This window comes from Ahaetulla prasina, chromosome 17 (genome assembly GCF_028640845.1).
Source record: "Ahaetulla prasina isolate Xishuangbanna chromosome 17, ASM2864084v1, whole genome shotgun sequence".
NCBI lineage: Eukaryota > Metazoa > Chordata > Lepidosauria > Squamata > Colubridae > Ahaetulla > Ahaetulla prasina.
Window position 1 is genome coordinate 7,404,915 of NC_080555.1, and position 27,680 is coordinate 7,432,594.

Here is a 27,680-nt window from a genome sequence, read left to right on the forward strand (position 1 = left end):
AGCATCTTTTCTATATTGTGGTGAGCAAAAGTGGATGCAAGTACGGTCTTAACACGGCATTATAAAGAAGTTTTAAATGCTTCTTGTCATCTTGATTCTATCCCTCTGTTGATCCAGCCTCGGATTGTGTCGCCTTTTTTGGCAGCTGCTGCACACGGCTGGCTCGTAACGAAGTGATTCTCCACTAGGACTCCAAAACCCATCTCAAAGTGACTGCCGTTGAGCCAAGTACCACCTCCTATACCAGTGATGGCAAACCTTTTCAGACACCGAGTGCCCAAACTGGAACACGCGTGTCTGTGTGTGCATTTGAGCGCGTGGAGACGCCGGAAACCTGAAAACCAGTTGGCCGGTGCACGCGTGCCTGCTTTTCAGCCTAAAAAAAGGCCTGAAAATGGCCCCCAAAATGGCCTGAAAATGCCCCCCAAAACGGCCTGAAAACAGCCCAAAAAACATCTTGGGAAAACTGTCCAAAAAACAGCCAAAAACAGCCCAAAAAATGGCCTGAAAACAGCCCAAAAATGGCCAGCAAATGGCCTGAAAAACTACATGAAAACAGCCCGAAAAACAGCCAAAACCAGCCCCAAAATGGCCTATAAACAGCCCCAAAACAACCTGCAAATGGGCCGAAAAACAGTGTGAAAATGGCTCCCCAAATGGCTGGAACATGGCACCAAAACGGCATGAAAATGGTCCGAAAAACAGTCAAAAACAACCCAAAAAATGGCCTGAAAACAGCCCAAAAATGGCCTGCAAATGGCCTGAAAAACAACGTGAAAACAGCCCGAAAAACAGCCAAAAACAGCCCCCAAAGGGCCTGAAAACAGCCCAAACACAACCTGCAAATGGCCCGAAAAACAGCATGAAAACAGCCCAGAAAATGCCCCCCAAAACAGCCTGAAAAATGGTCCAAAAAAACAGCATGAAAACAACCCAAAAAACAGCCTGGGAAAAAGGGCCAAAAAACAGCCCAAAAAATGATCTGAAAACAGCCTTAAAAATGGCCGAAAAAAGACTTACAAATGGCCGGAAAACGGCCCAAAAACAGCTCGAAAATGGACTGTTTTTTGGCTGTTTTTTGGGGCAGTTTTCGGACCATTTTCTGGCTCCCAGAAGACCAGCTGGCGACGGTGCGTGTGCCCACAGAAAGGGCTCTGCGTGCCCACCCCACCGGCTGGCACGCGTGTGCCATAGGTTCCTCATCACGGTCCTATACCATACCTGTGTATTTGGGTTTTTCTCGCCTAAATACCTAATCAAGAACGATCCTCCATACCTCCGTTCACGGGAATAACGCAAATCCACCCACACAGAAATTCTCCCTTTCAAAGTTGTCGGTTTTTTAAAGAGTTTTATTAACATTCTCGCTTTCAAGAGGAAGAACCCCTGAAACTTTTTTTTTTTTTTCCAAAAAGATTAAGAGGCCCCTTTCCTCCTTTGTCCTGCTCGGGATTCCAGGCGTTATCAATTTAACCAGATGTTGTTTCCTCTTTTAAAAAAAAAAATCCTGCCACTCAGCTTCGCTCAGGGCTTGGAAAAAAAAAAATTGGCATTACAACAAGAGAATAATCAGGATTTTTGGGAAAGGGCCGTTCTCTGGCTGGCGACCAGTTATATGATTTAATTTCGGTTTAAAAAGGGGGGGAAACCAGGCCTCTTTCACGGACACAAGCATTCGGCAATTACAGGCAGTTCTCGACTCGCAACGGTTTTGTTTAGTGACCGTTCGAAGTTACAACAGCACTAAAAAAAGTGTTTTTCGCACTTAACGACCGTTGCAGCATCCCCGTGGGTCAAAATTCAATTGCTTGGCAATTTGACCTCTATTTACGACAGGGTCAGGGTCACGTGATCCCCTTTTTATGACCTCGTAACCAGCAAAAGTCAAGAGGGAGGTCCGATTTGCTTAACAACTGTGGGACTGACTTAACAACGGCCGAGATTCATTTAAACAACCGGGGAAACAAAAGGTCGTAAAAGCAGGGATGAAAACTCCCTTAACACACGTCTCCTTTAGCAACAGAAACTCTGGGCTCAATTGCGGTCGTAAGTCGAGGACTCCCTGTCACTGGCGCCTTTCCCCGTTTTTCACCCCCAGCCCAAGCGCAATCCTCCAGCCCTTCCTTTCGCCCTCTCTGGGGTGAATGGGGCGAGGGGGGCACCCAGCATCTGCGACCAGGATAATAAACCCCACCCCATAATCTGCACTAAAAAAATTCCATTTTGGCACACGCGACACAACCAAGTGGCAAGGAGTTCCCTCGACCACCCTCCTTATTTAAAGCTCCATCTTTGGGTGATCCAAAGATGGATTTTTTATTTTTTTGAAATATTGCTCATCGGAAAGAGAGAGAGAGAAAAAAATGGGGACCCTCCCCTGCATATATTCTATCGAAATTCAAACACCCCCACCTCCACCCCACAGCCTTACGTTTCCCTGGGTAGAAAGGAAAAAAGGTTTAAAACACTAGCAGAACTTTTGCAAAGTGCAGCGATCCGTTTCGCGGCCTGCAAAACTCGGCTGAGAAAGGCCCAGCCGACATTGCGCGCCCAAATACATTTTGAAATCGTTTGGCAATTTTTGTCCCTCAGTAGGGAACCCGGTGGGTGGGTGGGCAAGTGGAGTCTATCCTTCCACGCACAACAGTGCACCCTAAAAATTTTGCACCCCCCGCCCTCCAGCGCTGTTCAACTCCTGCCAAGCCGTTGCTTGTCACTCAACACAGCTGCAGTGTTTTTGAATCGTATTTTGCACCCAAGGGTTTAACTTTTCCGTAGCTTAACCTGCTGGGTTGTTGTTTTATGTAGTTTTGATCCTATCATAATCCAAAAAAAAAAATCCAGAACAAAGGGTTTATTTATGCAGTAGCCTTTAAAAGTCCATTCTGGAGTTCCCCATGGATCTCTTTGCATGATTTCTCGGGGACCTGTTCTTGCAGGAATTAAAAACAGGGAGTCGAAAACGGTGGGGAAAATCTCCCAAGGAATCGGACAACCCTTTTTCCCTCACCCACCCCCCAAAAAATTCAGGCTATAACTACATTTCTGAACACGCCAGTTTCGGATAGCAAGAATAAAACTACAAAATGGTGCTTCCTTTCCTGGCCAAGTTGCCACTCCCCAAATTTGCAAACTGGTCCGTCTGATTTCTAGCTCCTGCAGGGGAAAAAAAAAATCAAGAGCGCAGGCAGGCAGATTTCTCCTCCTTAATGTCGCCTTTCTCCCAACAACCGGCCCTGCAGGGTAGGCCCGCCTGGTAGGACGAGATGCAGAGAATTTTCCAATCTGGGTGGAGGAAGTCATGAAAGAAGAGGAAGAAAAGTCACCGGCCCCAATGGTCTTTTAATGGTGATGGGGGGGGGGGAGAGGAGGCCACCCAGCAGGCCAACTGAAGCAAAGACTCCTGCGAGACCCACCCACCCCCAAACTCATTCAAGAGGGATTTTAGCCACAATAATTCCTCACTAGATTAGCGACAAGATTTTCTTCTCGGAACGGATCCTGCTTTTTTCCCCATCCAGCCGCCTTCCAAGGAAATTTTCCGGTGCCCGGCCTACCCAATAATCCAAGCGTGGTGGCGGGTTCGAATGATCCCCAGAAGAGATCCCTTTCTTGTGTGTGCGTGTGGAAAGATCAGAAACTGTGGAGGAGGTAAACCAGCCGGCGGTGCCAAGCAAATTGCCAAATGGCGTTATTATTATTATTATTATGCCTTCTCAATTTAAAAAAACAAAAAACCCTCGCCGAGGCGTCCTGTGCGATCCCGAAAGCTGGCTGCATTTGGCCGCAACTCTTCGGATAGTTGTTATGCCCATACCTGGTGGCCTCTTGCCTCACCAGCAGGAGGTTGTGAGTTCCATCCTAGGGAGAGGCAGATGTTGGGTCTCCCGCTTGGGCAGGTGGTGGGGGTTGGACTAGATGACCTGCAAGGTCCCTTCCAACTCTGTTCATCTGTTATTTTTTCATCCCTGAAGGCTTTCAAGAAGAGATTGGACTGCCATCTGTCAGACATGGTCTAGGTTCTCCTGCTTGGGTGGGCCGGCGGGTTGGACTAGATGACCTGCAAGGTCCCTTCCGACTCTTGTTCATCTGTTATTTCATCCCTGGAAGCCTTCAAGAAGAGATTGGACTGCCGTTAGTCAGAAACGGTGTAGGGTCTCCTGCATGGGTGGGCCGGGGGTTGGCCTAGATGGCCGCAACTCTTCGGATAGTTGTTATGCCCATACCTGGTGGCCTCTTGCCTCACCAGCAGGAGGTTGTGAGTTCCATCCTAGGGAGAGGCAGATGTCGGGTCTCCCGCTTGGGCAGGTGGTGGAGGTTGGACTAGATGACCTGCAAGGTCCCTTCCAACTCTGTTCATCTGTTATTTTTTTCATCCCTGAAGGCTTTCAAGAAGAGATTGGACTGCCGTTTGTCAGAAATGGTGTAGGGTCTCCTGCATGGGTGGGCGGGGTTGGCCTAGATGACCTCCAAGGTCCCTTCCAAGACGGTCAACCTATATCTTGTTAAATAAAATTCCGGGAAGGGGAAGGCGGTGGTGGATGGTGGATGGCCGTACCTTCCTTCCATCCATCCATCCATCCATCCATCCATCCACCCACCCATCCATCCTTCCCTGCCGTCTTCCCACGCTCCAGGCTGCCATCCGTCCGGTGCAGCAGCATCCACAGCACCATCACTCGTCGGGGGAGCAAGCCGGGTGCGGCTGATCGGGGCTGCCCACGCTGCCCGTGCTGGAGCTGCCGTCGCCCAGATCGCGAGGTCCGCAAGGCAAGCTGAGCTCCGACGACCCGCCGCCCGGGCTGGGACTGGCATCGGGGCGGGCGGCGACGACGACCACGGCGGCGGTGGCGGCGGCGGCGGCGGCGGCGCAATCCTCCAGCGCCAAGCAGAGCTCTTTCAGCTCCAGGTTGTCCTGCGCCAGCCTCTCCTGCAAACCTTCCAACCCGGCCAGCTTGCGGAGGCAACCGGCTACCTCGTCCCGCAACACCTGCGCCGCCTGATGCCCGAAAAGCTGCCAGTGCCGCGCCAACCGCTTGGCTTTCAACCGATCCTCGTCCAAGAAGCAGCAGAGGTCGCGCAGCTCCCGGTTCTCCGCTTGCAGCCGCCCGTTGACGGCTTTCAGCTCGCGGATCTCGCGCAGGTGCTCCTGAAGCTGCCGGTTGACGCCCTGGATCAGCCGGCCCCGTTGCACCAACGCCGCCAGCTTCTCGGCCTCTTCCCGGCGCAAACGGCGCACCAGCTCTTCCTTGCTGCAACCGGACAGGTCGGCTTCGCCCGCCGGAGCATCGGAGGCTGGTAGAGGCGGCGGAGGAGGAGGAAGAGGAGGAGGAGGAGGAGGAAGAGGAGGATGAAGAGCAGCAGCAGCAGCAGCAACACCGGCAGCCGGTGGGCTGGAAGGGCGGCCGACGGGCGGAGGCGCCGGGAACATCGCGCCTTCAATGCCGGCCGGTGCAATGCGAGCGCTCAACCACCCGCCGACGCCGCCCCGGCATCTTTCCAAAGCTGGCCGGCCGGTGGAGGAAGCCCCGCTTGCATCGCTGCACCGGGATAACCGGGAGCCGGGCGGGGGGGGGGGGGGGGGGGGGGAAGGAAAGGAAGGCGCCGCCCGCTGCCGCCGCCGCTGTGCTGTTGCTGCTGCGCCTCCGCCCGGCCAGAGGCAGGTGCAGCGAAAGGAGAAGGGCGCCTGCGCGGAGGAGGAGGAGGAGGAGGGGAAGGGGGAGGGAAGGGAGGGGAAAGGATACTGTCGGTGCAAAAAAAAAAAAAAAAACACAGGAAAAAATGTGGGTGGGTGGGTGGGTGGGTAGAGCGGGAGAGGCTGGCAACGCGCGCACGGACGGAGCGGATAAAAGAAGAAGCGGCGCTGGGGTTTTGCAAACTGGGGGGAAATTGGGGAGTGGGGGAAAAGGGGAGCTGGTTTGCACCTTTTCCCCCCGCTTGCAATCCGGATTGAGGGTCCTCTTGCAGCCAGCCACCCGCTCTGGGGGTCTGGGATCCGCCCCCCGCTTCGGGCAGCCTTCTGCAGCTTGGCAAGGGGCGCGGGGTGCATGCAAAGGGGGTGGTAGGGGGGCGGGCGTGGGGGAAAACATCGCTGGCGGAAATTGGGGAGTGGGTGGGTGCGTGGGTAGGAAACGGAGCTGTCTTGCACCCTTTCCCCGCTTGCAATCCGGATTAAGGGTCCTCCTGCAGCCACCCACCCATCCACTCTGGGGGTCTGAGATCCCCCCTCCCCGGGCAGCCTTCTGCAGCTTGGCATAGTCGCGGGCAAACGGAATTTCCATCCGCCCCCCTCCCCCCGCGCCCTGGTTTCCACGCAGGGATGCGGGGGTTGGGGCAGGGGGCGTGGGTAGGTGGGTGGGTGGGTAGGAAGCGGAGCTGTCTTGCGCCCTTTGCCAGGTTGCAATCCGGATTAAGGGTCCTCCTGCACCTACCCACCCCACTCCGGGATCTGGGACATCCCCACCCCCCCGGCAGCCTTCTGCAGCTTGGCAAGGGACGCGGGTGCATGCAAAGGTGTGGGGGGGGGGCTGGACGGGCGGATGTCACGGGAAAGCATAGCTGGTTTTCCCAAGCTGGGGGAAATTGGGGAGTGGGTGGGTGGAAACGGAGCTGTCTTGCAACCTTTCCCCGGTTGTCAATCCGGATTGAGGGGGGGCTCTCCTCCACCCACCCACCCACAAGTCTGGAAGCCCCAGGCAGCCTGTTGCAGCTTGGCAAGCAGATTCCTCTGTGACCCAAAGTGGTTTCTGTGCGGAGAATTTGGGGCAGGGGTGGGGGGCTGGACGGGCGGATGTCACGGGAAAGCATAGCTGGTTTTCCCAAGCTGGGGGAAATTGGGGAGTGGGTGGGTGGAAACGGAGCTGTCTTGCAACCTTTCCCCGGTTGTCAATCCGGATTGAGGGGGGGCTCTCCTCCACCCACCCACCCACAAGTCTGGAAGCCCCAGGCAGCCTGTTGCAGCTTGGCAAGCAGATTCCCTCTGTGACCCAAAGTGGTTTCTGTGCGGAGAATTTGGGGCAGGGGTGGGGGGGGGGGACAGAGCTGTCTTGCAACCTCCCCCCCCTCGCTTGAAATCCGGATTAAGGGTTCTCCTGCACCCACCCATCCACTCTGGGGGTCTGGGACACGGTCACACCCATCAGCCTTCTGCAGCTTGGCAAGAGCTGGACAAACGGATTCCATCGCCCCCTCCCCCCCCCTCTGTGATTTCCATGCAGGGATGCGGGGTTGTGGCAGGGGGTGTGGGGATGGAAATAGAGTGGGGGTCCCGGTGGTGTAGGATGCTTGCAGGGATGGGGGCTGTTTTGGAGGAGTTGGTGCCAAAGGACGATCTGAATTCGGCGGTTTGCAGGGGTAAGGAAGGACTAGTGTGCTGGTTAGAGTAAATAGTTTAGGAATTAAGAGTTGTTAGTTGTGAAGTCGTGTCCGACCCATCGCGACCCCATGGACCACGTTCCTCCAGGCCTTCCTGTCCTCTACCATCCTCCAGAGTCCATTGAAGCTCCCGCGGACTGCTTCAGTGACTCCATCCAGCCACCTCATTCTCTGCCGTCCCATTCTTCTTGCCCTCCATCGTTCTCAGCATTAGGCTTCTCTCCAGGGAGTCCTTCCTTCTCATTAGGTGGCCAAAGGATTTGAGTTTCCTCCTCAGGATCTGGCCTTCTAGAGAGCAGTCAGGGTTGATCTCCTCTAGGACTGACCGGTTGGATGGCCTCGCAGTCCAAGGGACTCACAGGAGTCTTCTCCAGCACCAGAGTTCAAAGGCCTCCATTCTTTGGCGCTCAGCCTTCCTTCTGATCTGTTGTGGTCCACCAGTGGCTTGCGGAGCTGGCAGCAGAGTTGGACAGTAAGGAGACTGGGGAGGACAATGGGCCAGTCCTGGAGTCAGGGAAAGGCCTGGATGAGGGCTCTGCGTCGGAGGCAGAGATGGGGCCAGGGCCATCTGGGAGCGATGTGCGGACTCCGGAGCCTCCAGTGGCGGAAAGCAAAGAGGCAGAGGAACAGCCTGTTTCTAGTGCACGCATGCAAAGAGCTGCCAGAAGGCAAGAGCAGCTAAAGTAAAAGGGACGACTCAGGAGTAAGGCCAGGAAATGATTGGCCCCTCCCATGAGGCTTTAAAGAGCAGCAATGAGCTGTTGAGTTCTTTATAGAAAAGCAACATTGATTCCATTGCTTCTTGTCAGCGTCTCTTGAATTTTGAGGGGGGTTTTGGCCAAGAAAAGCCTTTGGCAGGTTGCCAAAGACAGCAAAGATTGGTGATAAGGCCTGAAGGACTGTTTATGAAGAATTTGTTTTGGACTAAGCTGAGAAGGAACCGATTCTCAGCTGTTCTAATAAAACAAGTTTGTTCAGGACTGAATTGTGTTTGGTAATCAGTACTTGGGCCTCAGTCACAATATGGTCTGGCTTTCCCAGTCATCCATTGCAACTGGAATTAAGGAATGAAGAGCTATCCCTTTAAGAGATTGCTTTCTGGGAAATGTAGTTTTATGTCACGCGGTCACCTCTGTGTTTCTGATTGGCTGCCGGGGCTTGCTACCTGCTGCTTGCTCGCTCTCTCTCTCTCTCTCTCTCTCTCTCTCTCTCTCTCTCTCTCCCCCCATGCGGACAATCTATCTCATGTTCACCTACATGAATTGGGAATAGATTCCGTGCACCTCAAAAGTGAATGTGAGTTATAGTTTGGAGAATGCCTGATGAATGAAAAGAAATCTGCATGGGACCTTCTCCGTGGAGTTTGCCACTTGCAAACAAAAAGAGTGAGAATGAGGGGTTTTTGCCTGCCTTTCCTTTTGCACAAAGTAAGAATGTTGCCCCATTTTGCATTTTAACGGAGAGCAGGAGCAGATTTGCAGGATCAAGCCGAGCTCCATTTGAACTGGAATGCTCACGGCAAGACCAGAAGTTCCTATAGAGCAGAAACTATAAAGTTACTATCTAGCTTCTTTCCTCGGCTCTTGCAAAAACTGGCAAAAGTCTGCAAGGCACCCACAGTCCAAATTGGGACCCCAATCATCAAAGGGAAACCCTAACCCCTAACCAGTTGACTCCCAAGCGTTAGTCTAGGCTGCAGCGCCCTCTGGTGGCTCATCTGCAAACAAGAGGCCCCGTATTCAGCAACGCACCCTAGTGGTTAAAGGGTGAATTGTGAATTCCCACTGCCGCCGTTGCTAGAATGGGACGCCTTACCAGAAACTCGCAGTCAAGATTTCAACACCAGAGGTAGCAAGCGCCATACCTCACCTGAGGCACATGGCTAATGTTGTGACCCAGGTTCCTGGACCCGGACTCCTGGACTCGGATGATTCAGAAAGTGAGGGAGAAGACCTGGCAAGCCCTGCTTCTCTTGAGCCCTTTCCCTCCCTGGCACCCACTCAAAGGGAGGAGGAGGGGCCGGCAAAACCTGATTCTCTGGAGCCTTCTTCTGATTTGGCAACGCCCCAAGAACAGTTTTGGAGTGATGCAAGACTGTGCAGGCGTGACCGGCGCGCGCAGCAGAAGCAGCGTTGGGATAAAGCCAAGTCATAATTGTCATGCAGTGACATCTGCAGAGACTATAAATAGGAGGCGGGACTTCCTGGTTTTTTGTCTTGGACAAAGCAATGAATTTGCGCGGGCAAACTGTATCAATGGAGGGAAGAATATATTCGTGAGTAATTCTGGCCTTATCTATAATTTCCTCGTTATCTCCAGAAACTTGGCAGGCCCGTGGGTAGACGTGGCCAGGACATCTATTTATGTAAATAAAAGGAGAAAAGAAGGCCTCTGACTGACTCTTTGCTGGGAGTATTGGGGGGAGGGAAACAGAACAGCTAATCACTTTCCTGCCTTAGATCCGAAGCCGAAATCCTGCTCTTGTTGGGAATGGCATTCTCTATCTGTTCTACGAAGTGTGCCCCGAGACGCATACCCAGTAGTATTCAAGTGTCTAAAAGCTAAGAAGGCTATCCTGAAGCGTAATCCGCTCCTGAAGCTGAACCAGTTCCTTGACAGCCACGACTTACTTCGAGTAGGTGGAGGGGGGCATCTAGATAAGGCTAAAATAGCCCCAAATTACAAAGCACCCGGCCAGCCTTCCCGCTCATCAACATGTGACAAACCTGCTCCTCCAACTCCACCGCGAAACCGTCCACCATCAAGGCCGCTACTTCACAGAAGGAAGCCATCAGAGCTACCGGATTCTGGATCGTGGGAGCCAAGAGGCGCATCGCTACTGTTGGTGCCTGCATTGTTGCAAACAATGGGGTGCGACACAACACCAGCTGATGGCTGACCTGCCACCTGAGCGTCTAAATCCCGGACCGCCATTCACCAATGTAGGTCTAGACGTCTTTGGCCCTTGGTCAGTGTCTGCCTCCCCGGACCAGAGATGGTCAAACTAACAGTAAACGTTGGGCCGTTCTCTTCACATGTCTTAGCATTCGAGCTGTTCACATTGACGTCAATGAATCCAACGCTCTAAGAAGATTCCAAGGCTACAGAGGCCCAGTCGAGGCGTTTAGATATGGCCGCAGAACGAACTTTGTAGGAGCCTGCAAGGAACTACAGATCGACAAAGGCACTCACCTCGATTCAGCAATCGACGACGACCTAAAGGCCCATAACTGTGTCTGGACATTTAATCCTCCCCGTGCATCCCATGTGGGAGGAGCATGGGAACGTATGATCGGCATAGCCCGCAAAATCCTAGATTCCGTTTTGACGGAGGCACCCACGCTGACGGCATGAGATCCTCACCACCCTCGCGGCAGAAGTGGCAGCTATCATCAACGCTTGACCTTTGGTTCCAGTTTCCTCGGACGCTGAGAATCCAACTATTGTCACCCCAGCCACCTTGCTAACCCAGAAGACAGGCGGCCGGTCAGCACCATTAGGGGACTTCGTTCCCAAAGACGTGTATAAGCAACAATGGAGACAAGTTCCAACTGCTTCCCAACACCTCTGGTGACCGAGGCCCAAGTAGTGATTACCAAACACAATTCAGTCCTGAACAAACTTATTTTATTAAAGCAGCTGAGAATTGATTCATTCTCAGCTTAGTCCAAAAATAAATTTTTCATGGACAGTCCTTCGGCCTTATCACCCAAACTTTGCTGTCTTTGGCAACCTGCCAGAGGCTTTTCTTGGCAAAAAAACCCCCCTCAAAGTTCAAGAGACGCTGACAAGCAATGGAATCAACGTTGCTTTTCTACAAAGAACCGAAGAGCCGTTGCTGCTCTTTTAAGCCTTATAGAATAGAATAGAATTTTTTATTGGCCAAGTGTGATTGGACACACAAGGAATTTGTCTTGGTGCATATGCTCTCAGTGTACATAAAAGAAAAGATACGTTCATCAAGGTACAACATTTACAACACAATTGATGATCAATATATCAATATAAATCATAAGGATTGCCAGCAACAAGTTATAGTCATACAGTCATAAGTGGAAAGAGATTGGTGATGGGAACTATGAAACGATTAATAGTAGTGCAGATTCAGTAAATAGTCTGACAGTGTTGAGGGAATTATTTGTTTAGCAGAGTGATGGCCTTTGGGAAAAAACTGTTCTTGTGTCTAGTTGTTCTGGTGTGCAGGGCTCTATAGCGTCGTTTTGAGGGTAGGAGTTGAAACAGTTTATGTCCAGGATGCGAGGGATCTGCAAATATTTTCACGGCCCTCTTCTTGATTCGTGCAGTATACAGGTCCTCAATGGAAGGCAAGTTATGGGAGGGGCCAATCATTTCCTGGCCTTACTCCTGAGTCGTCCTTTTTGCTTTAGCTGCTCTTGCCTTCTGGCAGCTCTTTGCATGTGTGCATTAGGAACAGGCTCCTCCTGTTCTTCTGCCTTTCTGCTCTCTGCCTCTGGAGGCTCTGGAGTCTGCACATCACTCTCAGATGGCCCTGGCCCCATCGCTGCCTCCGACACAGAGCCCTCGTCCAGGCCTTCCCCTGACTCCAGGACTATGGATTATGCTGACTGGAGAATTCTGGGAGTTGAAGTCCACAAGTCTTAAAGCGGCCAAGTCTGGAGAATTCTGGGAGTTGAAGTCCGCAAGTCTTAAAGCGGCCAAGTTTGAAAACCTCTGGTTTAGAGAATGCCTGATGAATAAAAGTAATCTGCACGATACCTTCCCGTGGAGTTTATCTGTCTGTGCCAAGCAATCTGCCGTTTGAAACAGAACAACTAGCAACCCCCAGCGGGTCGTGTGGATGGGCTCAACCGGGGGTGGGGAACATCCAAGGGGTGGGTAGAATTTCTGGGCTTAGGTCCCCGAAAGAGGGCGGAGAAGGGGTGAGGTTGCCACATTTTGCGGTTTGTGGCTTGGCCCATGCAAGGCTTGGGTTGTGTGAACTCTGCTAAAGGGTTCAGGAAGGATGTGCGCCTTTGTCTGGCTCCGGGAGAAGTAATTTCCTTTGCATTTTGTGGGAAATTGGCTCTGAATCATTGGTGGCGCATTTGGCTGGCTCTCACACATCCTGCCCGGCAGCAACCTTTGTGCTAAGTGAGCATTGTCTTAGTTTGCAGGATAAGATCCCACATCTTGATATTTTAAAATCCAAGGGTTGAACTATCACAAACCAGGTTTAGCTTGATGGGCGAGTCGTGAGTTAAAAATAAATTTCCCCTTAAATCCAATTTTCTATGGGTTTGTTTGGAGGGGGATAAGTCTAATTCCTCTTTAGGACAGCTTTGTCAAACGCTATTCCCCCCACACCTCCAAAAAAAAAAAAAAAAGACTTAAAAGCCAAACTAAAAAAAAAAGATTTAAAAGCCAAATTAAAAAAAGATTTAAAAGCCAAACTAAAAAAAAGATTTAGAAGCCAAACTAAAAAAAAAAAAGATTTAAAAGCCAAACTAAAAAAAAAAAGATTTAAAAGCCAAATTAAAAAAAGATTTAAAAGCCAAAGTTTTAAACACTTTTTTCATTTTCCCTCCACAAATGTTTTCCTTCAGTGCCTTTGCCTTTATCAAACTGCAGCCCCATGAGTAGTGATCTTCTTTTGACTATATGCACAATGAATTAATCATGCTTCTAGTCCTCAGCTTCAGCACTATTTCCAGTCCCAAAGCCCAAAGGAATCAATTTTTTGAAAAGTGCACAAAACTCATTGATCATGTTACTAGTCCTTAGTTATTTTCCAGTCCCATTTTAGGTCCCGTTTTATGTGCGTGTATACTGTTTAAAAGTTTATTTGATGCTGCTCCTTCCAGAAGGCTTAACCACCCTAAGGAAGCCTCCTCTGAAAGGCATCGGATCACAACTCCCATAAACCCCATCCTAGGCTTATAGTTATGACCCATAAACTATAGATATCGACGGAGTTTGCGCATGCGCTGCTTTTTCTTTTCTAACCCCCCCCCCGTATTCTCCGTTTCCATCTTTACCACTGGCAAACGCCGCCTGAGATCTTCCTCAACTCGCCGCCATTGCCAATGGTAAAGATGGAAATCAAGAATTCGGCGGGGTGGGGGGCGGGAGAGAAAGAATAGGCAGCGCATGCGCATATCCCATCCAGGCAGGCGGCGACCCGGAAGATATTCTGCCCGGAGTGGGTCACGTGACAGGCCTCCATCCAGTTGCAAATGGCCGCTGGTGGGATTTTTTTTGCAGCTGGAAAGGGGAGAAATGGATGGATATCGAGGGGGGCCGTTTGGGGCTCGGCTGGCCGGGCTTATTGTCCGCTGAACGAGCCGGGAAGAAACGGGGAGGCTCTATCCAGCAAGAGGGTGGGAGGGGTGTTTTTGTCTTCCAAGGGTTGGGTGCCTCTGAGCATGTACAGAGTGCCTCGCCTCTTCCCTTTCTCAAGGGAGCAGAAATGGCTGGCCAAGCTGTGTAAAGCGAGGAGGGGAATAATAATAATAATATAATATAATATAATATAATATAATATAATATAATATAATATAATATAATATAATATAATATAATATAATATAATATAATAATCTTTTAAAATATTAAAATAATAAAGCCGTAAAGCGAGGAGGGGAATAATATAAAGATAATAAAAGCACAAGAAAAGAGGAAAAAAACAGCTGTGATAAATATTAATCAGATTTTTAACTCCTCCTATAAAATTGAAATATTAAAAATAAGACTTGCACCTTTCCTAGAGTGCATTTTTTTTCATGGGATTGAATTGCCATGGCTATTCAATCCCATGAAAAATCGCCTTTAAAAAAAAAAATGCCCGCACATTTTTTCCAAAGAAAGCTTTGGAAAAAATGTGTGTGTGTGTTTTTTTTAAAGGGGTCCATCCCCCCCCCCCCAAAATGTGTAAAAATCAAGCAGGATTTTGACGACTCTGCCTGTGAACATGCACCATTTTAAATAAATATTTTAAAAATAATAATAAATTTAATACATTTCGACACCACTTGTGCTTGCTTTCAGATGCGGGTTTCACCATTCTCCCGTCTTCCTTTCTGTGGAGACATAGAGTGGTTTTATTTTTTTAAAAAATGTCCATCCTTCACTTCAATATTTTTGGGGGGGCCTTAGGCTGTTGAATTCCCCAAACACCTATAAAACACAAGAACTTAACAACCAGGCTGGGAAAACTCCAAATGTGGGAAGAATTCTTGCTTTGGCTGAGAAGGTCTCTGAGGTGGCAAAAGTGCTTGTGGACTAGAAACTTGACTTCTCTGCTTTCCTTGCAGGCTGTGAGGTGGAGCTTGATGCTTGCAAGACATTCCATGCCAGAAGAGAGGGACACCATTAATCATGACCAGCAATCTGGATATTTTTGTGGGGAACACCACCTTGATCGATGAAGAAGTCTACCAACTATGGCTAGATGGATATTCCGGTAAGTCTTTGGTCCTTCACCTCTGTTGTCTGTTTCTCATGAAAAAGTCAATTATGAGACAGTGTTTCTTAGCCTTGGCAGTCTTGAAGATGAGAAGGACTTCAACTCCCAGAATTCCTCAACTGGTTGGGGGAACTCTGGGAATCGAAATCCACCCATCTTAAAATATCCTGGCTGGGAATTTTTGGGAGTTGAAGTCTGTCCCCTGTTAAAGCATGCTGGCTGTGGAGTTCTGGGAGTTGAAGTCCTCCCATTTTAAAACATGCTGGCAGGGGATTCTGGGAGTAGAAATTCACCCCTGTTAAAGCATGCTGGCTGGGGAATTCTGGGAGTTGAAGTCCACCCATCTTAAAACATGTTGGCTAGGGAATTCTGAAGCAACTGAAGTCCACCCATTTTCAAGCTACCTGATGAGGGCTCTGCGTCACAGGCAGAGATGGGGCCAGGGCCATCTGACAGTTGTCAGCTGCCTTCGGAATCAGACATCAGTGAGGCAGACAAACAGCTGGAGCCTGTTCCCAGGGTGCACATGCGCAGAGTTGCCAGACGAAGGGAACAGCTAAAGAACACGGGTTGACTTGGGAGTAAGGCCACCGGTGGACAATGAATGGCCCCTCCCAGAGGGAATAAAAGAGGAATGAAAGGGGAGTGGAGTTTGCAGGAGACAATTAATTCATTACTGCATGCTTGCCAAGTATTGCGAGCATCTGAAAGATATTGGCCTGGCCACTCTCCAAGCCCGATAAAGGTCGGTAATTGTGAACTATCTTGAAAGACTGTGGAAGAGGAAAGACTTTGCTGGAAAAGAATTCACTATAAATTAAATAAAAGGGGTTTATTGGGAGGAGGACTCGGCTTCGTGCTGCTGGGGAAGCCTAGATCAGAACATCTACCACGTTTGAGAAACTCTGGAGTAGATGACCTCTAAAGTCCCAATCCTGGCAACCTAGGAGAACATGAACTGGATTCTTGCATGTATGTCATTGTGGCTAATTGTGCGTGCTTTTTCTCGGCTGTGATCGGTTACCTTAGCCTTAAAGCCGGCCACGAATGTTTGCAGTCCACAAATCTTCCCCCGGTGCGAAACTCACTTCTTGAGACAAACTTTCCTTTCTTGGCTTTCTCCAGTCGATGATGCCGTCTCTCTCCGGCTGCGATCTGGCATTCTGGAGCAGACCGGCGCCACGGTTGACGTCCTCCAGAGCGACACCATGGACCATTACCGCACCTTCTACATGCTGGAGCGTCTCCTCCATTCTCCTCCCAAGTTGCTGAACCAGCTGCTTTTCCAGATCCCGCCTTGCCGGCAGACGATGCTAATCGAAAGGTGGGCCGGCAAATAGTGGGTAACATGGCCACCGAGTTGGATTTGGGCCACACACTCAGTTAGATAGACTCTGGCAACCCAGCTGTTGTTTTGCAAAGTACTGTATGCGAATCCGGTCCGGTGAGTCACTGGAGGATTTTCAAGGCGAGACTGGACAGCCACTTGTCTGAAACAGTACAGGTGGTCCTTGACTTACGACTATAATTGAGCCCAAAACTTCTCTCGTTAAGTGAAACATTGCGGTTGATAAGTTAGCAACGTCATTGTTACTAACAACGACGTTACTAACTGGCTGCCCAATTGATTTTGCTTGTCCAAAGGGTTGAAAAAGGGGAAATCCCGTGACCTTGGGCCACAGTAACGGTCATAAGTATGAACCCGTTGCTAGGCGTCTGAATTTTGATCGCCTGACCCCTAGGGATGCTGCAAAGATTGTTAAGTTTGAAAAAACGGCTGGGATTCACTTTTTTCAATGCCGCTGTAATGTTGAATGGTTGCTAAATGAATCATTGTAAAGTCGAGGACTGCCTGTGTGAAATCTCCTGCTTGAGCAGAGGGTTGGACTAGATGACCTCAGGTCCCTTCCAGATGTATGTTTCTATGTTCTATCAAGTTCAAAGGGAGAACACAGCATTTTTCTGAATTAATCTGACTTTGGAATAAAGTGTCACATGACCCGAGGCAGAAAGAGAGCTATTTTATTTATTTATTTATTTTATTTGCATTTATATCCCGCCCTTCTCCAAAGACTCAGGGCGGCTTACACTATGTCAGGCAATAGTCTTCATCCATTTTGTATACTATATACAAAGTCAGCTTATTGCCCCCCAACAATCTGAGTCCTCATTTTACCTACCTTATAAAGGATGGAAGGCTGAGTCAACCTTGGGCCTGGTGGGACTTGAGCCTGCAGTAATTGCAAGCAGTTGCTGTTAATAACAGGCTGCATTAGCCTGTTGAGCCACAGAGGCCACTATTATTTAGTGTATATTTTTTATAAGTGTAGGTGAGTTATTAGGTGTATATCTATCTTAGGTTACATGTCTGTGTATTGGGGGGGGGGGAAATATATGTGGAAACCTTTTGGGAAAAGTGTATTTTTGAGGTTTGATGCTAATAACACCACTTTTTTGGGAGTTGCAAGAGAATCATATTCTGGGAATAGCTCAGACCTTCACCCAATTGAAAATCTATGGATCTGATTAAAAAAACTTATTAGTCAGAAGCGACCCAGCAATAAACCCCAGTTAATAGAAGCCATCCTTCAATCTTGGTTTCACATGAGAACAGCTGCAGAACTAAAAGACTCAGTTCACTCCATGGGAAGACATTGTAAGGCCGTAATTCATGCTAAAGGTTACCCAATAAGGGATTAACTGACATGGTGATAAACTTCGCATATCTCGTTTTTTTCTATGGCGATCATTTTTGTATCTCTCGTTTTTTCTACGTGTTTCACTTTTCTTTCTTCTGTGACTGCTATTCTAATAGCAGTCAAATCCTTGCTATTCAAATCCTTCATAAAAATTATTGCATTACATTCTTGATTAAATTATCTTTCCATTGATACATAATTTTATGGTACTACTCCAAAAAAAAAAGTCTTAGTAACTAGTTTTAGGAAATACACTTTTCCCAAAAGGTTTCCACAATTTTGGCCATTACTATACATATATTTGTGTATATAATGTAGGTATATGTCTAGATGCGTGTTACTAGGTTTAGATATTGTAAATTATACTAACACCGGTTGTTAAGTGAACCTGGCTTCTCCATGGACTTTGCTAGTGAGAAGGTCGCAAAAGGGGATCACACGACCCTGGGACACTGCCACCGTCATAAATATGAGTCAGTTGCCAAGCACCTGAATTTTTGATCACGTGACCCCAGGGGTACTGCATAAAGTGTGAAAAGTCGCTTTTTTTCAGTGCCGTTGTAGCTTTTGAACGGTCACTAAACGAACTGTTGGAAGTCGAGGACTACCTGTAGTAGCAATGTTTTATTCCTTCCCAGGTACTACGCCTTCAATGCTGCTTTTGTCCGTGAGGTGCTGGGAAAAAAGCTATCGAAAGGAACCAAGAAAGATCTGGATGATATCAGTGCCAAAACTGGCGTGACTCTTAAAAGTTGTCGCCGACAGGTAAGTTGGGGGCGTCTCAATTCCCAAAACTAGGAATTTTTTCTCTGCTTTCAGTAACTCTTTAACAGACTGGCGTGAAAGGCAAATATATTTTCCAGATGCTTGATGATCCGGAATCTTGTATTACAGTTTTTTTGTAATGTTCTGACCTAGGCTTCCTTAGAAAGTATAAAGCACAATCTTAGTCCCACAAAACTGCTTTTATTAAATTACTTTCATTTATAGTCTGAAAGACTTGATAAACAGTCTTTCAGAGGAAGGTTATCAACACCCACCTATCACACGTTGGAACGCTGCCAGAGAGCTAATTTCCAGAGGCAGGGCAAGGCCAAACTTGGCACAGAGTCACAAACAGAATTTTCAAATCTTGAATCGGCCGGATAAACTAATTGCGTCCTGTAAAAGCTCACGTCCCTTTCGCTTCTCTTTTATGTCTTATGTCATCTCCAAGCCTTACTCCAAAGTCGACCCTGTTTCCTTAATCGTTCCTGTCTCCTGGCAGCTCTGCGCATGCGCACAACTGGGAACAGGCTCTTGCTGTTCTTCGGCCTCACTGCTGTCGGACTCCGGAGGCAGCACATAACTATCAGATGGGTTTGGCCCCCTCTCTGCCTCCAACGCAGAGGCCTTATCCGAGCTTTCCCCAGCCCCCAGGACTGGCCCAAATTCCTCCCCAACCTCCTCACTGTCCGACTCTGCTGTCAGTTCCTCTGGCTCCTGGCGGGCCAATGGGATGCAAATAAAATAAAATTGGTTAGTCGGACCAGGTGCAGCCCCACTCCTGATTTTATTTTATTTTATTTTATTTTTTTGCAACCCCAAGCTAGCGTGGTTTGTCTCCCACGATGGCATAAAGTGGTGTGGTTTTTTTTTTCCCCTTCCGTTTCAGTTTGACAACTTCAAGCGTGTTTTCAAAGCCGTGGAGGAACTGCGCGGATCGTTAGTAGAAAATATTCAACAGCATTTCTTGCTTTCCGATCGGTTAGCCAGGTATGAAAATAAGCATGCGTGATGTAACGTGCTCAAGGTAGAGTTATTAGGACTCTGTATTTTGGGCAGAGGGTTGGACTAGAACCGTGATGGCGAACCTATGACACGCGTGTCATAGATGGCACGCGTAGCCATATTTGTGGGCCCGCTTAGCCATATTTGTGGGCCCACTTAGCCATATTTGTGGGCACACGAGCTCAGCTCCGCTGATTTTCGGGCCTTCTGGGCCCATCTGCAATAGGGAAGCAGGCTGTTTCCTATCTCCGGAGGGCCTGGTGGAGGTGGGGAAGGCCCGTTTTACGACCTTTTGTGCCAGCGTTGTTAAGCGAACCGCTGCAGCAGTTAAGCTAGTAACAACCGCTGTTAAGGGATTCCTGCTTCCCCATTGATTTGCTTGTCAGAAGGTCGCAAAAGGGGATCACGTGACTCCCCCTCCCCCCCGGGACACCGCGACCGTCATAAAAACGAACCCGTTTGCCAAGCATTCGAATTTTGATCGTGTGACCATAAAGGTGGGTGGGTGGGTGGGTCTGACTACGGTTGTAAGTGTGAAAAACGGTCATAGCTCACTTTTTTCAGTGCTGTTCGTACCAGTTCGTACCGGTTCGCCCGAACCGATTGTGAAAATTGTGGGTGTGCCTGCCCCAGCTCTATGCCATCCTATTTAGGCACAATTTTGAAATTCGGGCACATGTGCGGAAGGCCGGGCGTATGTGTGTAAGACAGGCACGTTCACGCCGAACTGGTAGTAACATAATCCGAAACCCACCTCTGGTGCTGTTGTAACTTCGAACAGTCGCTAAATGAACTGTTTGTAAGTCGAGGCCTGCCTGTAATAATCTGACCATCTCTTCGAACCTGACTTTCAATGGTCTTTTACAAAAACAGGATCCCTGTTATTGCGGTGGGAGTAAAAGCTAGAGAATTCTCGAGAAATACACAGAATAAGGAAATCTCTTTTGCATCTGAACTGCAGCTTGGAGAGAGAAGCCGGTTTGTCTCTTAAGCAGAAATGCAGCTTTTTTGTGCGCAAATGGACTTGCAAGACGCAAGACTTGGGCTGATAGGTCAAGGCCATTTCCCTTTATCCTTAACCACCTAGTGGTTAAGCTGGCCTGGCTTAAACCCCCGAAACCTTCTCCACCCCCACCCGCAGGGACTACGCCGCCATCGTATTCTTCGCCAACAGCCGCTTTGAGACCGGGAAGAAGAAACTACAATATTTGAGCTTCGAGGATTTTGCCTACTGCGCTGAACAGATGATCGAGAATTGGACTTTGGGGGCGATGGGTAAGAGGACAGATCCTTTAGGGACGGTGTCAGCAACCTGAGGCTCCGGAGCCGTATGCGGCTCTTTGGGCCCTCTACTGCGGCTTCCTGTCAGTCTCCTCGGCCTCCCGTCCCAGGGCGAGTGGGGGGGCATTACATTATGGGTGGGACACGCATGTGCATGAAACACCCCCCCCCCCCGCACTCTCCCTGCTTTTGGCACGCGACGGCAAAAAGGTTAGCCATCATCTATCATCACATACGTTCACTGCCTTGGGTTCCTTATGAAGCCGGGAAAACAACCAAACGGATCCATAAATGACTCACTTTATCTGTCCTGGCAGACACCAATGTGGATGACATGGACGTCGACTTGGATAAAGAATTTTTACAGGGCCTGAAAGAGTTAAAAGTTCTGATTGCCGACAAAGATCTACTAGATCTGCACAAGAGGTATATACGGGCAGGGGTCCAGGGAGGGGGCTTGGCAGAATATCCAAAGCTTTGGCGCAAGGCAAATTGGAATTTTGCACTTTTCCTGAGTAAGCTGTTAGGCGCCAGCTGGAGGCGCTACGAAGTAAAAAACTGTTGTACAATTTTTCATTCTGTCCCAAGACTTTTGAGTGGTTCAACCTCAGCGATAGAGGAAGGTTAACAAAGTTCCTTAGCAAGCTACAGGCAGTCTCATTCCTCGGAGAACGCTGAGGACTAGCGACTTGTCCCTTGATTTGGAGAGACAAAGAGCAGAACGACGACTGGTCCTTTTAGCAGCCCATTCAGAGTTAAGGGCTCAGTGGCTAAGGCCACTTGTCGATCGAAAGGTCGGCAGTTCAGCGGTTCGAATCCCCAGTGCCCCGTATCGGGGTGAGCTCCCGTGACTTGTCCTAGCTTCTGCCAACCTAGCAGTTCGAAAGCACGTAAAAAATGCCAGTCGAAACATAGGAACCACCTTTGGTGGGAAGGGAACAGCGTTCCGTGCGCCTTTGGCGTTGAGTCATGCCGGCCACCTGACCACGGAGACGTCTTCGGACAGCGCTGGCTCTTCAGCTTTGAAAAGGAGATGAGCACCCCTAGAGTCGGGAACGACTAGCACGTATGTGCGAGGGGAACCTTTACCTCAGAGTTATGACCTGCCTCATAAAGGGATTTATGGATCTAACATTCCACACAATTACCGTCTGAATGCTGAGCAGCAAAGCCGTCTTTACAGACATTTGCTCCATCCTGCATTCGCGCCACTGTGTTTTTAACCACAGTTTTTGCCAAATAATCAGCGCCGATTTCCAATTTTTTGGCAAAACCACGCCGCAGGGAACAATGGCTTGGCTCAACAACCACCACACAAACACATTGTAAAATCATTGCCGGCCCTACGGCCAACCCTGTTTTACCACTGCTTCGATTTACAAAGTGGGCAGCCTCCGTTAACAGTTGTAACCAGAAGAATCCCCTGTATTTTTCACTTTGGGTTTAAACCTTTGCTGGGAGGAGAATCGCCACCTTGGAGGGGCTACACGTTTCGGGAGGAAGCTTTTATGATAGCTTTTAAAAACATTAACCAGTGGAACGGCTTGCCACCAGAAGTTGTGGGTGCTTCATCACTGGAGGTTTTTAAGAAGAGACTGGACAGCCATTTGTCTGGAACTATACAGGGTCTCCTGGGTGATCAGGGGGCTGGACTAGAAGACCTCCAAGGTCCCTTCCAACCTTGAAATAGGCACTTGAGTGGGGAGAGGGTTTAGAATTTCTCTGAATTTTCCTGCATTCTTCCTACTTCTTCCTTTTTATACTTAACTCTACAGCCTGGTTTGCACAGCGCTACGGGGGAAAATCTCAGTCTTCAGTGAGATGGAAGCCAATTTTAAGGTGGGCCCTGCTGGGACTCAAGCCCAGAGTTCGAATCCTGACACACCTCCTTTTTGTTCCTACAACCTCCTTGATAGGTAATAGAGGGGGGGGGAAAAACCAGACAGGATCTTGAGTTTTTCTCCAGAATTCTATAAATCGGGAAATGCTTGTGAGCTGTTATTTATGGGCTGGCCACACGGGGGAGCCATTGCGCTTTGGAGGGGGGAAAAAACACCCTCCAGTTGAGCCACAAAATGTGGCTTTTGTAGAAAAGATTTTTTTTTAAAAAAAAAGCTTAAAAAGGTTTTCTGGTGCAATGTGTCAAGATGGGTAGACTTCAACTCCCAGAATTCCATAGCCAGCAACCTTTAAGATGAGTGGACTTCAACTCCCAGAATTCCCCAGCCAGCATGATTTAAGATGGGTGGACTTCAACTCCCAGAATTCCCCAGCCAGCATGATTTAAGATGGGTGGACTTCAACTCCCAGAATTCCCCAGCCAGCTTGATTTAAGACAGGTGGACTTCAACTCCCAGAATTCCCCAGCCAGCATCCTTTAAGATGAGTGGACTTCAACTCCCAGAATTCCCCAGCCAGCATGATTTAAGACAGGTGGACTTCAACTCCCAGAATTCCCTAGCCAGCAACCTTTAAGATGAGTGGACTTCAACTCCCAGAATTCCCCAGCCAGCATGATTTAAGATGGGTGGACTTCAACTCCCAGAATTCCCCAGCCAGCATCCTTTAAGATGGGTGGACTTCAACTCCCAGAATTCCCCAGCCAGCATCCTTGAAGATGGGTGGACTTCAACTCCCAGAAATCCCCAGCCAGCATCCTTGAAGATGGGTGGACTTCAACTCCCAGAATTCCCCAGCCAGCATCCTTGAAGATGGGTGGACTTCAACTCCCAGAATTCCCCAGCCAGCATCCTTTAAGATGGGTGGACTTCAACTCCCAGAAATCCCTAGCCAGCATCCTTTAAGATGGGTGGACTTCAACTCCCAGAATTCCCCAGCCAGCATCCTTGAAGATGGGTGGACTTCAACTCCCAGAATTCCCCAGCCAGCATCCTTGAAGATGGGTGGACTTCAACTCCCAGAATTCCCCAGCCAGCATCCTTTAAGATGGGTGGACTTCAACTCCCAGAAATCCCTAGCCAGCATCCTTTAAGATGGGTGGACTTCAACTCCCAGAATTCCCCAGCCAGCATCCTTTAAGATGGGTGGACTTCAACTCCCAGAAATCCCTAGCCAGCATCCTTTAAGATGGGTGGACTTCAACTCCCAGAAATCCCTAGCCAGCATCCTTTAAGATGGGTGGACTTCAACTCCCAGAAATCCCCAGCCAGCATCCTTTAAGATGGGTGGACTTCAACTCCCAGAATTCCCCAGCCAGCATCCTTGAAGATGGGTGGACTTCAACTCCCAGAATTCCCCAGCCAGCATCCTTGAAGATGGGTGGACTTCAACTCTCAGAATTCCCCAGCCAGCATCCTTGAAGATGGGTGGACTTCAACTCTCAGAATTCCCCAGCCAGCATCCTTGAAGATGGGTGGACTTCAACTCTCAGAATTCCCCAGCCAGCATCCTTTAAGATGGGTGGACTTCAACTCCCAGAAATCCCTAGCCAGCATCCTTTAAGATGGGTGGACTTCAACTCCCAGAAATCCCTAGCCAGCATCCTTTAAGATGGGTGGACTTCAACTCCCAGAAATCCCTAGCCAGCATCCTTTAAGATGGGTGGACTTCAACTCCCAGAAATCCCTAGCCAGCATCCTTTAAGATGGGTGGACTTCAACTCCCAGAAATCCCTAGCCAGCATCCTTTAAGATGGGTGGACTTCAACTCCCAGAAATCCCCAGCCAGCATCCTTTAAGATGGGTGGACTTCAACTCCCAGAATTCCCCAGCCAGCATGCTTTAAGATGAGTGGACTTCAACTCCCAGAATCCCCTAGCCAGCATGCTTTAAGATGGGTGGACTTCAACTCCCAGAAATCCCTAGCCAGCATCCTTTAAGATGGGTGGACTTCAACTCCCAGAATCCCCTAGCCAGCATGCTTTAAGATGAGTGGACTTCAACTCCCAGAATTCCCTGGGCAACATGGATGGCTGGGGAATTCTGGGAGTTGAAGTCCACAGATCTTTTAAATTGCTAAGGTTTGGGAACACTCCTCGTGATTCCCTTGTTTACATTTTTTTAAAATTTTATATGTTATTTTAATGTTATTATTTTATGTTTATTTTACTTTGCTTTTGTTTTCTTCTGTTTTATCATTTTAATTTAAATTTATATAGTGGCCCATCTCACTCATTTATCTCTCTTGCAGAATCTCAGTCGGGCTTTGATCAACATCGCCTCGAAGCTCACGCACAGCAAAGACGTCCGGGATTTTTTCATCGATCTAGTGGAAAAGGTAGCGTGAGTCACTTCCAAGCCCTGGGAATGTGGGTGCCCAACATTTATACTTTTTAGAACTACAACTCTCAGAATTCCCCAGCCAGCCTGATTTAAGATGGGTGGACTTCATCTCCCAGAATCCCCCAGCCAGCCTGATTTAAGATGGGTGGACTTCAACTCCCAGAATCCCCCAGCCAGCATGTTTTATGATGGGTGGACTTCATCTCCCAGAATCCCCCAGCCAGCCTGATTTAAGACGGGTGGACTTCATCTCCCAGAATCCCCCAGCCAGCCTGATTTAAGATGGGTGGACTTCAACTCCCAGAATCCCCCAGCCAGCCTGCTTTAAGATGGGTGGACTTCATCTCCCAGAATCCCCCAGCCAGCCTAGCCCAGTCACTCCTTTCCAAAGCTCATAAATTATCACTTTTCCTACCAGGAAAGCTTGATCTTTTTTCTTTTTTTTTCTCTCTCTCTTTCTCTCTTTTTGTTTTTTTTACCCCTCCGGAAGTTTGTAGAGCCATTTCGGTCGGACAAATGGAGCTCCAATGACGTGCAGCTTTTCCTGACCCACTACACGGCCAGCGCACACTCGCTGGAAGTGTTCAGGTGTGTAAAACGCCTTTCACACGCTGCTTTGTTAGCAGTACGGGTAATCCTCGATTTACGACCTCCGTTGGGCCTGCCTGAAATTTCCGTTGTTGAGCGAGACCTTGGCTTAAGTGAGTTTTTTTCCCCCGTTTTTAACGGACTTTTTTTTAATGAAGCGAATCCCTGCGGTCGTTAAGTTGATGACGGGGTTGTTAAGTGAATCTGGCTTTCCCCCAGAAAGGTCGCAGAAGGGGATCACGTGACCCTGGGACACTGCGACCGTCGTTAAGTGTGCGTCAGTTGCCAAGCATCCGAACGTAAATCACGTTGACCATGGGGGGGAAATGCTACAATGGTCGTAAGTGTGAAACACGGCCATAAGTCACTCTTTCCAGTGCTGTTTTAACTTTGAGCGGCCACTAAATGGACTGTCGTAAGTCGAGGACTGCCTCTATTGGCACGGTCTCTCGTGTCACAGGAAGTCCTTGACTTACGACTTGATCATTCAGTGGCCGTTCAAAGTTACGACTCACCCAAACGATCCAGTTTCAAAGTTCTGACGGTCGGGGGCCCCTCCGCAGTCATTTGTGATCGACCTTCGGGCCCTCAGCAACACATCTGCATTTACAGCCAGTTGCAGCATCCCGCTGACCACGGGGATGCATGACAGTCATAAGTCCGAGGACCCAGCTGTAGGTCACTATTTTCAATGGCAGTTGTAACTTTTGAACAGTTGCTAAATAAATGTTGGTAAGTCAAGGACCGCCCCGTAGGCAGAATTTTTCTTCGGTCGCGCAAAGTTATCTTTCATCGGTAGTCCTCGACTTACGCCCAAAATGCATGACGCTAAGCAAGACACTTGTGAGTTTTGCCCTATTTTACGACCCTTCTTGCCTCGGTTTGCTAAGCGAATCACCGCCCGTTGTTAAAATTAGTCACCCTCGGTTGTTAAGTAACTCTGGCTTCCCCATCGACTTTGCACGTTGGTAACGGTCGCAAAAGGGGGCTCACACAACCCCGGGACTTTCTGCGACCGTCATAAACGCGAGCCAGCGGTGCCAAGCGTCCGAATTTGGATCGCGTGACCATGGGGACGCTGCAACGGTCGTCAATGTGAAAAAAACAAGCGTAAGTTAACTTCTTTTCCCCCCCAGCACCGTTGTAACTCTGAACGGGTCACTAAAGGAACGGTCGTAAGTCAAGGACCACCTGGCACTTATTTGCAACCCTCCCGACTTTTTCCGACCTCTGGCTTTCTCCTCTTGCAGGCATCAAGCTCTTTGGGAACGCTACATGGGCACCCTCAAAGCCTGCCTGCTGAAGATATACCACGATTAAAACCCCCCCCACACACAATTTTGATTTTGTTTCTTTAATTAAAAAAAATAATAATAACCCAGATGTTCGTATTTATTTCGGGAGAGACACCCTCAAGGCCAAAGGGCCCTGTTCCTCGGTCACCCAAATCTCATCCTTCCCCTCCCCCTTATCTTTTTTATCCCCCTTCCTTTTGACAATGAGGACTAGTCAATTATTTTGAGGAGTTGTTGTTGTTGTTGTTTCTCAGATGAAATAAAGAATCTGCTTCATCCCAAGCTGGCGCGTGGCTTGATTTTTGGCTGGTTGAACGAGGAGCACTGAGTCTTAAAAGACAGAAGGCCGTGCCCGGTGGGGGATTATGGGGGTTGTTGTCCAGCCGATCCAGCAAGGGAAGAGAGGGGTTTCAGCTGTCTGAATTAAAATTGGGGGGGGGGACCGGCTGTCTTTTGTGGGGGCTTTTGCTGAAAAGAAAATCTCTGCCCTGGCTGCCCCGGTTGGCTGAATTAGAGCAGGGTTTAAGGGGAGAAGGCCAGGCCCGGTAGGGGATGATGGGAATTGTCATCCAATACATCTGGGTTTAAGGGGAGAAGGGGAACTGCGAAGCGGCAGAATTAAAACTGGGTTTTATCGCTCTTTGATGTTGATCGTTTTTTGGTTCTTGAGGGTGTGAAAGCAGGTGGGATTTTGCTTTTCGAAAAATTATAATTGCAGGATAGGATTTTGAGCCTGAAATCTGCATGGAAGAATGGGGAAAAATTGTGTTGGATACTCAAAAGAGAGAGAGAGAAGGTGGAACAGAACAAACGTAAGATATTCCTTGTTTTATAACCATTCAAAGGAAGGAAAGAAGGAAGGAGAGAGAAAAAGAAAGAAAGGAAAGAAAGAGAAGGAAGAAAGAAAGAAAGAGAAGGAAGGAAGGAAAGAGAGAAAAAGAAAGAAAGGAAAGAAAGAGAATGAAGAAAGAGAGAAAAAGAAAGAAGGAAGGAAAGAAAGAAAGAGAAA

At 48.9% G+C, this 27,680-nt stretch overlaps 2 protein-coding genes across 2 annotated transcripts; one reads left to right on the plus strand and one right to left on the minus strand.

Moving 5' to 3' along the window:
- Positions 1 to 1,318: 1,318 nt before the first annotated feature.
- CCDC85B (coiled-coil domain containing 85B) lies at positions 1,319 to 5,646 on the minus strand. Its single transcript, XM_058160278.1, has one exon. It carries the CDS (start codon positions 5,429 to 5,431, stop codon positions 4,676 to 4,678), a length of 756 nt encoding a protein of 251 aa, XP_058016261.1. The 5' UTR covers positions 5,432 to 5,646; the 3' UTR covers positions 1,319 to 4,675.
- A 7,867-nt stretch (positions 5,647 to 13,513) lies between these two features.
- On the plus strand, positions 13,514 to 26,953 carry FIBP (FGF1 intracellular binding protein). Its single transcript, XM_058160274.1, has 11 exons — positions 13,514 to 13,578; positions 14,646 to 14,794; positions 15,923 to 16,121; positions 18,135 to 18,261; positions 19,151 to 19,251; positions 20,408 to 20,541; positions 20,865 to 20,973; positions 22,323 to 22,386; positions 24,697 to 24,783; positions 25,279 to 25,376; positions 26,627 to 26,953. Exons 2-11 carry the CDS (start codon positions 14,710 to 14,712, stop codon positions 26,694 to 26,696), a joined length of 1,074 nt encoding a protein of 357 aa, XP_058016257.1. The 5' UTR covers positions 13,514 to 13,578; positions 14,646 to 14,709; the 3' UTR covers positions 26,697 to 26,953.
- The last annotated feature ends 727 nt before the right edge of the window (positions 26,954 to 27,680 follow it).